This window comes from Argentina silus (assembly GCF_951799395.1).
Source record: "Argentina silus genome assembly, chromosome: Y".
In the NCBI taxonomy this organism is placed as follows: Eukaryota; Metazoa; Chordata; class Actinopteri; order Argentiniformes; family Argentinidae; genus Argentina; species Argentina silus.
The window spans coordinates 975130-986771 of NC_139654.1; the positions used below are offsets into that span (position 1 = coordinate 975130).

The window sequence follows — 11642 nt, forward strand, 5'->3', positions numbered from 1 at the left end:
GGTCAAAGGTTAGTTTGAGGTTTAATACTCATCGTGGTCTATGAGGCTGCAAATAAGCGGTATACAAATTAATTTTATGTTTGACAGGGTCCAGAAAGAGAGATCAGCCTCACCTGTACCCAGCTGTGTGTCCATTAAGAGTGACCAGTCTATGGACCTTCCAATACGCTTCGGAAAAAGACCACCTAATTCTGGTCAAAGGTTAGTTTGAGGTTTAATACTCATCGTGGTCTATGAGGCTTCAAATAAGCGGTATACAAATTAATTTTATGTTTGACAGGGTCCAGAAAGAGAGATCAGCCTCACCTGTACCCAGCTGTGTGTCCATTAAGAGTGACCAGTCTATGGACCTTCCAATACGCTTCGGAAAAAGACCACCTAATTCTGGTCAAAGGTTAGTTTGAGGTTTAATCCTCACCGTGGTCTATGAGGCTGCAAATATGCGGTATACAAATTAATTTTGTGTTTGACAGGGTCCAGAAAGAGAGACCAGCCTCCCCTGTACCCAGCTGTGTGTCCATGAAGAGTGACCCGTCAAAGGAGGGTGCAATAGACTTCAGACAAGGAACCGTCACTACTAAACAAGGGTAGGTGTATCATGGGGGATGTGATGAACTACCTGCTAGACTACGCCACCTGTTTGTTTCATGACGTCCTCGGAGGAAACTATAATGAACTCAGGTTCTACTATCAAGAAGGGAGCATGGGAATAAGGCACACAATGCAACAATTATTTATTGTACAGCTTTTAATCACATCATCTTCAGCTCTAGGAGCTCAGCACATATTGATCATTAAAGGCAGAATTTCAAATGTTAGACACAGGAATGTATTATATGTAGTTCAATGCATTCTGTAGGAAACATACAGTGTTGCAACACTCACTAGAAGGCGTGTCCATTAATGTTGACTGGCTACACCATCCCCACTCTCCTTCTCCCAGCGCACCTCAACCCTCCATGGATCCCCTGAATGAACTCCACCAATGTTAGTTTTTTGTAACATTCATCTGACCCGGGAACTATGTTTTGTGGGAAACACTCTTAAGTTATTCTATTTGCGCAACTGGGCCTCATTCACACTTCTCTGGATAAAGACATCTGCTTATTTCTTGTTTTACTCAGAATCCCCAGTGACCAGGTGGAGAGACCAGAGTCAGAGATTCCCAGTGGTCAGTCTGTCCAGAGTCAAAGTGAACTGGCCTCCATATTCAGGGTGAGCTGAATAGAAAGTATGACATGGAAGATGGCAAAGTCATCCCCATACAAAAGTTATTTTTTTCTTGTTTCAATTGCATGCCAAAGTCAAGTGTTTTTTGTATTTAGTCTCTCTACTGTGTGTAAAGGTTTAATCATTATTGTCTATTTCACTCCACTTTACTTTTCTAAATGTTTCAGTCGCTTGAAGACAATGTCATCACTTTAGTGAGAAATGAGGTGAAGAGGTTCAAGAGGCTTATTTCTCCAGACTACCCAGAGTGCTTTGAGATTCAGGGGGAGGAAGAGGAAGTGGTGGATGATGAAGAAGAAGAGAAGCAGGAGAGCAGTGCCAGAGAAGGGGCTCTGAAGATCACACTGCACGTCCTGAGGAACATGAACCAGAAGGAGCTCGCTGACACACTGGAGAAACGTAAGAGACCTCATGTGTTTTCACAGAGAAGTGTTACTGGGCTGAAATATTATTGGACATACAAACACCAGTAAATGTAATTATGATGTATATCCCCATTTGGTCAATCTTTATATTATGTTGCCTCTATAACTTAGTGTCTCTGTAATTACTCCAGTCACAAGATTGGTTGTTTCTGTATAATTGCATAGTAATGGGTTTGGGCAGTTTCCTATAACACAGATGGAATAAGGACTGTTCTTTCCTACACGTGTAGTAATATATCATTCAACTACACTACATAATATGTAATTAATTACTATATAATTAATTCATAATTAATTACTATATAACAACTTTTTAATTAATAAAACATGTGGTCCTCTGTGGCTCAGTCGGTTGAGCATGGCTTTAATAATGCTTAGGTTGTGGGGTTGATTCCTGCTGGGAGCATATATACTGAAATGTATGCAATCAATGCAATGTAAGTTGGTATGTAACCCTTTGGATAAAAGTGTCAGCTAAATGGCATATATATATATATATATATATATATATATATATATATATATATATATTTACAGTTACTGCAGGTATTGGGGTGTGCCAACATGAATTCAAGTCCACCCTGAAGACGAAGTTTCAGTGTGTGTTTGAGGGAATAGCTAAGCAAGGCAACCCAATACTTCTCGATAAGGTCTTCACAGAGGTCTACATCACAGAGGGTGGAAGTGGAGAGATCAATAACGAACATGAGGTCAGACAGATTGAGACAGCATCCAGGAGACCAGCAACACAGGAGACACCAATCAAATGCAACGACATCTTCAAGCCTTTACCTGGACAAGACAAAACAATGAGAAATGTGCTGACAAAGGGAGTCGCTGGCATTGGAAAAACAGTCTCTACTCAGAAGTTCATTACAGACTGGGCTGAAGGAAAAGCCAATCAGGATGTCCAGTTCATATTTCCACTTCCATTTCGGGAGCTGAATTTAATGAAAGAGAAGAAGTGCAGTTTGAATGAACTTCTTGGTCATTTCTTCATTGAAATAAAAGAATCAGGAATCTCCAACTTTGACAAGTATAAAGTTCTGTTCATCTTTGATGGTCTAGATGAGTGTCGACTTCCTCTAGACTTCAAGAACAACGAGACATGTTGTGATGCCACAGAGTCAACCTCAGTGGACGTGCTGCTGACAAACCTCATCAAGGGTAATCTGCTTCCCTCTGCTCTCCTCTGGATAACCTCCCGACCTGCAGCAGCCAATCAGATCCCTCCTGAGTGTGTTGACCAGGTGACAGAGGTACGAGGGTTCAACAACCCACAGAAGGAGGAGTACTTCAGGAAGAGAATCAGTGATGAGAACCTGGCCAGCAGAATCAACACACACATGAAGTCATCAAGGAGCCTCCACATCATGTGCCACATACCAGTGTTCTGTTGGCTCTCAGCCACTACCCTAGAGAGACTGTTGGGTGAAGCAGAGAGAGGAGAGATGCCCAAGACTCTGACACAGATGTACACACACTTCCTGGTATTTCAGACCCAACAGAGGAATGTGAAGTACCTTGGAGACCATGACAGAGATCCACAGTGGGATAAAGAGCTAATTCTGTCACTGGGAAAACTGGCCTTCAAACAGCTGGAAAGTGGCAATCTGATCTTCTATGAGGAAGACCTGAGAGAGTGTGGCATTGATGTCACAGAAGCCACAGTGTACTCGGGTGTGTGCACTGAGATCTTCAGAGAGGAGTGTGGGCTGCACAAAGTATTCAGCTTTGTGCATCTGAGCATCCAGGAGTTTCTTGCTGCTTTATATATGTTCCTCACATTCAACCAGAGCAATGAGATTCCACTGGTCAAACAGAAATCCTCACACAGGAAGCTATGGTCATCATTCAAACACAAACCAAAGATTCACACACCACTGATCAACCCCATCATCAACCTACACAAGAGTGCAGTGGACAAAGCCTTACAGAGTGAGAATGGTCACCTGGACCTGTTCCTGCGCTTTCTCCTGGGCCTCTCACTGGAGTCCAATCAGAATCTCCTACGAGGCCTTCTGACACAGACAGGAAGCAGCTCACAGACCAATGTGGAAACAGTCAAGTATATCAAGGAGAAGATCAGGGAGAATCCCTCTCAAGAGAGGTGCATCAATCTGTTCCACTGTCTGAATGAGCTGAATGACCATTCTCTCGTGGAGGAGATCCAAAGCTCCCTGAGCTCAGGACGTCTCTCAGAAGCCCAACTCTCACCTGCACAGTGGTCAGCTCTGGTCTTTGTGTTGATGACTTCAGAAGAAGAGCTGGATGTGTTTGACCTGAAGAAATACTCCAGATCAGAAGAGGGTCTTCTGAGGCTGCTGCCAGTGGTCACAGCCTCTAAGACGGCACTGTAAGTAGATGGACAAAACACTGTATTGAAACTTGGGTTATGAATGGAGTATGTGATCACTTATTATGATTTACTGAATAAATGAAAGAAACTGAGGTATTGATCACATGGTCAAAAGTCATTCATTAATTGATTGCACACTTATGTTTCATGTTTTATTGACACACAAATATACGACTTGCTCCAACATGTTCAGTCGCTTTGTGTCTCGACTACCAATAATGAGGTAGAAAGAGCCAGTTCCAGTCGGAGTACTGAACACTGGTTTGGAGAAATACACTCCTGACGTTTTTACGACTATCGTAATCCACTGGCGCTACCACGGATACTCACACCGCGGCTCAAATGAAGACTTGTGGTGTGACATTAAACAAATAACATAGGTAGCATATATAATAACATGGCTGGCTGTGTTCACAGTTCAGCTAATGAGTTTGTCAGCTTTATTTTAGTGAAAGTGGAATGAGTCAGTTCTCTAGCCAGTGAGTTTACAGTTGGTGCAGTTGGAAGGAGCTCGCCACTCATCTCCAACTGAAAGCTCTATCCATTATTTAAGGCATGAAAAGTATAGATAAATGATGATTTCACCTTTGAAATGAAGTGAAATGATTAGAAAACATGTTTAAAATCCCGAAAATGTCATAATATTGAAATTAGGTGCGGCGACATGCAACTGGAAATGATAGAACACATCACATATGTAAATTTTATTCTGAGTTAAAAAGACTTGATGCTTGTATTTATTCCTCATTCAGGCTGAATGGATGTCACCTCACAGAGAGATGCTGTGAAGCGTTGGCCTCAGCTCTCAGCTCAGACTCCTGCCACCTGAGAGAGCTGGACCTCAATGATCTAGGTGACGGGGGGGTGAAGCTGCTCTCTGCTGGACTGGGGAGTCCACACTGTCAACTACAGACACTGAGGTGAGGTCTCAGACTATTCTTGTTGCCAGACACATCATTCCTAAGTGTCGGTAACATTTTAATTCGATGGAATCAATGATACTTGCACAGAAAGGCTCAATGATTGAGACAGACAATGTACATTATCTTCCAATCAATTACTATATAATGTCTGTGTGTGTGTGTGTGTATGTGTGTGTGTGTGTGTGTGTGTGTGTGTGTGTGTGTGTGTGTGCACGCGGTGGCAGGGGGGGCTGCTCTGTCTTCACTCTCTGAATAACTTTACTCTCATCAAATCCTGACCAACCTGGCCTTAGATCAGCTCATGGGACTACACAATACTGCACTAACCCAATAGCAAGCAAATACATTATACCAGACGGAGAAATCCAGTCACTACAAATGTATCCATGGTTGCTTGCTCCCCCGTTGAGAGCAAGCATAACTCTCACTTATGAATTCTTGCACCACAGTGATCGTTTGGCTGCATGTATTTATTTGTGTTCCTCATTCAGGCTGAATGGATGTGACCTCACTGAGAGATGCTGTGAAGCGCTGGCCTCAGCTCTCAGCTCAGACTCCTGCCACCTGAGAGAGCTGGACCTCAGTAATAATGATCTAGGTGACGGGGGGGAGAAGCTACTCTCTGCTGGACTGGGGAGTCCACACTGTCAACTACAGACACTGAGGTGAGGTATAAGACAATTCTTGTTGTCAGACACATCATTCCTAAGTGTCTGTTACATTATCATTCTATGGAATCAATGATACTTGTACAGAACGGATCAATAATTGAGACAGACAATGTACATTATCTTCCAATCAATTCCTATGTAGTGTGTGTGTATGTGTGTGTGTGTGTGTGTGTGTGTGTGTGTGTGTGTGTGTGTGTGTGTGTGTGTGTGTGTGTGTGTGTGTGTGGTGGCAGAGGGGGCTGCTCTGTCTTCACTCTCTGAATATGTTGCCCTCCTCAAATTTTGACCCACCTGGCTTTAGATCAGCTCATGGGACTACACAATACTGCACTAACCCAATAGCTAGCAAATACATTATACCAGACCTAGAAATCCAGTCACGACAAATGTATCCATGGTTGCTTGCTCCTCTGTTGAGAGCAACTATAACTCTCACTTATAAATTCTTGCACCACAGTGATCGTTTGGCTACATGTATTTATTTGTATTCCTCATTCAGGCTGAATGGATGTCACCTCACAGAGAGATGCTGCGAAGCGTTGGCCTCAGCTCTCAGGTCAGACTCCTGCCACCTGAGAGAGCTGGACCTCAGTTATAATGATCTAGGTGACGGGGGGGTGAAACTGCTCTTTGCTGGACTGGGGAGTCCACACTGTCAACTACAGACACTGAGGTGAGGTCTGAGACTATTCTTGTTGCCAGACACATCATTCCTAAGTGTCTGTTACATTATCATTCTCTGGAATTAATGATACTTGCACAGGAAGGGTCAATAACTGAGACAGACAATGCACATTATCTTCCAATCAATTAGTATATAATGTGCGTGCGTGCGTGCGTGCGTGTGGTGGCGGGGTGGCTGCTCTGTCTGCAACCTGTGAATATGTTTGCCCTCGTCAATTCCTGACCCACCTGGCCTTAGATCAGCTCACACAATACTGCACTAACCCAATAGCTAGCAAATACATTATACCAGACGGAGAAATCCAGTGACTACAAATGTATCCATGGTTAATTCCTCCCGTGTTGAGAGCAACTATAACTCTCACTCATGAATTCTTATCATAATGACACTGAGGTGAAGTCTGAGACTATTCTTGTTGTCAGACACATCATTCCTAAGTGTGTTACATTATCAATGAAACTTGCTATGCAAAACTCAATGACGGAGACAGATCATTAACATGATCTTCCAATCAATTCCTAAACTCTTCACTGTGACAACACTCGGCCTACCACATTATTTGTATTCCACCTTTTTCTTTTGTCAACTCCCAGACCGTCATCTTGTGCATACTCCCTTAACCTAGGACTACTTTCCCCTCCAAAAAGAAAAATAAATCAATATAAGCTCAACAATATGAGCGGTCTTCAAAATTTCAAAAAAAGCGATGAAGGATACCGTCTTACCTCTCTCAGATGAGGTGTTTTTGAGTAACCATTTCATAGGGACAGCAACATATGCACAGTTCAATAACAAGAGGCCGACCTTTAGGTCAGGATGGCCTTGCAGCTGACTCAGCACATCCCCACCAACAGATATAACCCAGGGGACAGATATTACCGCTGTCAACCTGACTGGCTGTCTTGATTTGTACCGTTACAACATACAATCATAAAGGAGTACAATAGTGATCATAAAGGAATCAATGGGGGGGGGGGGCACTCTCTGAATACCGTTACTCTCCTCAATTCCTGAACAATCTGGCCTTAGATCAGCTGAGGGGGCCACACAATACTGCACTAACCCAATAGCTAGCAAATATACCACACTTAGAAATACATTGACTACAAACCTGCCTGCGATTGACTTGAATCTCGAATTCTTATCATAATGCACAACAGTAATCGTTTGGCTGCATGTATTTGTATTCCTCATTCAGGCTGAATGGATGTCACCTCACAGAGAGATGCTGTGAAGCGTTGGCCTCAGCTCTCAGCTCAGACTCCTGCCACCTGAGAGAGCTGGACCTCAGTAAAAATTATCTAGGTGACTGGGGGGTGAAGCTGCTCTCTGCTGGACTGGAGAGTCCACACTGTCAACTACAGACACTGAGGTGAGGTCTGAGACTATTATTGTTGCCAGACACATCATTCCTAAGTGTGCTACATTATCATTCTATGGAATCAATGATACTTGCACAGAAAGGCTCAATAATTTAGACAGACTATGGACATTATCTTCCAATCAATTACCATATAGTGTGTGTGTGTGTGTGTGGTGTGTGCGTGTGTGCATGCGGTGGCAGGGGGGGCTGCTCTGTCTGCACCCAGTGAATATGTTTCCACCCTCAATTCCTGACCCACCTGGCCTTAGATCAGCTCACACAATACTGCAATAACCCAATAGCTAGCAAATACATTATACCAGACGTAGAAATCCAGTGACTACAAATGTATCCATGGTTGCTTGCTCCCCTGTTGAGAGCAACTATAACTCTCACATATGAATTCTTATCATAATGCACCACAGTGATGGTTTGGCTGCATGTATTTATTTGTGTTCCTCATTCAGGCTGAATGGATGTCACCTCACAGTGATATGCTGTGAAGCGTTGGCCTCAGCTCTCAGCTCAGACTCCTGCCACCTGAGAGAACTGGACCTAAGTAATAATGATCTAGGTGACTGGGGGGTGAAGCTGCTCTCTCCTGGACTGGGGAGTCCACATTGTCAACTACAGACACTGAGGTGAGGTCTCAGACTATTCTTGTTGTCAGACACATCATTCCTAAGTGTGTGTTACATTATCATTCTATGGAATCAATGATACTTGCACAGAAAGTTCTCAATAATTTAGACAGACTATGCACATTATCTTCCAATCAATTACTATAAAGTGTGTATGTGTGTGTGTGTGTGTGTGCGTGTGTGTGTGTACGTGCACGTGTGCATGTGAGTGTGTGGTGGCAGGGGGGGTTGCTCTGTTTGCACTGTCTGAATAACTTTACTTTCCTGAAATCCTGACCCACCTGGCCTTAGATCAGCTCATGGGACGACACAATACTGCACTATCCCAATAGCTATCAAATACATTATACCAGACGTAGAAATCCAGTGACTTTAAATGTATCCATGGTTAATTGCTCCCCTGTTGCTCCCGCAACCATAACTCTCACTCATGAATTCTTATCGTAATGCACCACAGTGATCGTTTGGCTTCATGTATTTATTTGTATTCCTCATTCAGGCTGAATGGATGTAACCTCACAGAGAGATGCTGTGAAGCGTTGGCCTCAGCTCTCAGCTCAGACTCCTGCCACCTGAGAGAGCTGGACCTCGGTAATAATGATCTAGGTGACGGGGGGGTGAAGCTGCTCTCTGCTGGACTGGGGAGTCCACAATGTCAACTACAGACACTGAGGTGAGGTCTGAGACTATTCTTGTTGCCAGACACATCATTCCTAAGTGTGCTACATTATCATTCTATGGAATCAATGATACTTGCACAGAAAGGGTCAATGATTGAGACAGACAATGTACATTATCTTTCAATCAATTACTAAATAATGTGTGTGTGTGTGTGTGTGTGTGTGTGTGTGTGTGTGTGTGTGTGTGTGTGGTGGCAGGGTGGGCTGCTCTGTCTTCACTCTCTGAATATGTTTGCCCTCCTCAAATCCTGACCCACCTGGCCTTAGATCAGCTCATGGGACTACACAATACTGCACTAACCCAATAGCTATCAAATACAATGTACCAGATGTAGAAATCCAGTCACTACAAATGTATCCATGGTTAATTGCTCCCCTGTTGAGAGCAACTATAAGTCTCACTCATGAATTCTTGCACCACAGTGATCGTTTGGTTTCATGTATTAATTTGTATTCCTCATTCATATGTGGCCTTTCAACTGGCAAATGAAGAGGATTTAAAACTACACATGTACATTAGAGAGGAATAATCAGATTCTTGATATCAGATGGAGTGACACTATTTCCCCAGGTTGTCATTCTGTGGAGTCCCAGAGGAAGGCTGTGTTTCTCTGGCTTCAGCTCTGAGGTGTAATCCCTCCCACCTGAGAGAGCTGGACCTCAGCTACAATCACCCAGGAGACTCAGGACTGGCGCTGCTCTCTGCTGTACAGACAGATCCACTCTGTAAACTACAGACACTCAGGTAAAGGCTGAATATGTGGCTGGACGTATCAATGAGATTAATGCACTGTATCTATTTTCCACATGATTGTGAGTGTGACATTCAACCTCTGTGGGTTCTTCTGTGGTTGATATAGTGTGGACCATGGTGGAGAGTGCAGGCTCAAACCTGGGCTGTTCAAATGTAAGTCACCAACGCTGTAGAGAATAGGACTGTGATATTACTCAAGAACCAGGGTACAGCAGAGTTCAAACAGTGCACCAGTATTGTATTCATATGTAAATCTAAAATATTAGCAAATGTGAATTAGTTGTATCCCTTGTAAAACATTTTAAATTAATAAGTAATATTTTGTGAAAAAAAGAATGTTGCCATAACAACATCACATTGTGAATATTGTAAGTTATTCAATTGTATTGATTTGATGATTATTTTTGCCCTCTCAATCAGATGCCTGTGAGCTCACACTGGACCCAAACACAGCACACAGAATCCTCTCTCTGTCTGAGGAGAACAGAAAGGTGACATGGGGGAGAGAGGAGCAGCCGTATCCTGATCACCCAGAGAGATTTGAGCACTATGCACAGGTGCTGTGTAGAGAGGGTCTGACTGGGCGCCGTTACTGGGAGGTAGAGTGGAGTGGAGAAAGGGATGGTATAGGAGTGACATATAAAGGAATCAGCAGGAGAGGAAGGGGTTATGACTGTTTGTTGGGAAACAATGACAAGTCCTGGAGTCTGCTCTGCACTGGTAACAGTTACTCCGCCTGGCACAATTATAAGACTGTCATACCTGTCCCCTCCCCTGGGTCCCACAGAGTAGGAGTGTATCTGGACTGGCCGGCCGGTACTCTGTCCTTCTACAGGGTCTCCTCTGACACACGGACCCTCCTGCACACATTCCACTCCACATTCACTGAGCCCCTCTTCCCAGGGTTTTGGCTTTGGGACGAGGGCTGTTCAGTGACCCTGTGTAAACTAGTCTCAGGGAGATCACACTGAACACCAAAGGCTCAAAGATGATGGATCATAACATGATGCAGTTGGATAGTGGTGTGTTTTCACTGAGATGTTGGATGTACAGATGTTCCCTCTCCCAGTGTGTAGGGTGTAGTGTATAGTGTGTAGTTTGGAGGGTGTAGTGTTTAGTGTTTATGGTGTAGGGTGTAGTGTGTAGGGTGTAGGGTGTACTGTATATATATATATATATATTATTAAATGAAATGCTTCTGATAGTGAAATAGACTGTAATTGAGTGACAAAAAACAGAAGCTTACATGTTTTTTTGATTTTTTGATGGAAATGCAACTGACAGTGAAACAATCCAGATGAATGATTAGATGATCAAATCAGACTGATGATGAACTCTGAGAATAACACAGGAGAGAGTGTCTGTATGTATATAAGAGTTGGTTAGATTGGGTGTTTGAGTTGTGATGCTGGATCACGTTGCCGTGTGTAAGATAGCAGGGAGTGGATGTGAAGACAGCTCTCCTTCTCTGTCGGTACAACATGGACATGTTCTGTAATTCACTTTCCATAGATTCCTTCACCTGTCTATCTATCCAACGCACATGTTGTTCCTTCTCCTGTGTGTGTGTGTGTGTGTGTGTGTGTGTGTACGTAAGAGTTGGTTAAATTGGGTGTTTGAGTTGTGTCACCGAGGGTGAGTCTAGTACGGCCTTTCCCCGGCCTGAACACCATTCCCAACGTTTCCCAGTTAAGCACGGCAGGATCGGCCCGAGGTTTGAGAGCAACCTTGGTGAATCACCACGACACGGCAAGAGAAGGAGAAAAAGCTTAGCAGCCGGGGGCCCGACCTGACGAGGGACACCGCGGCTGAGGATGTTCCTGAAACACATTTTATCTTCCATCTATCCCTCAAATAGGTGCAACTGCATAACTGCTTATGAATGATAAGTTGATTCAAATAGGTGTAAAC

The 11642-nt window shown here is 43.7% G+C and overlaps 1 protein-coding gene across 1 annotated transcript; it reads left to right on the forward strand.

Annotated features, from left to right (window-relative positions):
• Positions 1-269: 269 nt before the first annotated feature.
• On the forward strand, positions 270-10702 carry LOC310823697 (uncharacterized protein; the record flags this gene model as incomplete). Its single annotated transcript, XM_083696553.1, has 13 exons — positions 270-394; positions 474-587; positions 1125-1140; positions 1398-1511; positions 2204-4011; positions 4767-4934; positions 5429-5602; positions 6108-6281; positions 7492-7665; positions 8124-8297; positions 9549-9722; positions 9838-9884; positions 10152-10702. The coding sequence occupies 13 exons, from the start codon at positions 270-272 to the stop codon at positions 10700-10702; spliced, it is 3813 nt and encodes a 1270-aa protein (XP_083552679.1).
• Positions 10703-11642: the final 940 nt, after the last annotated feature.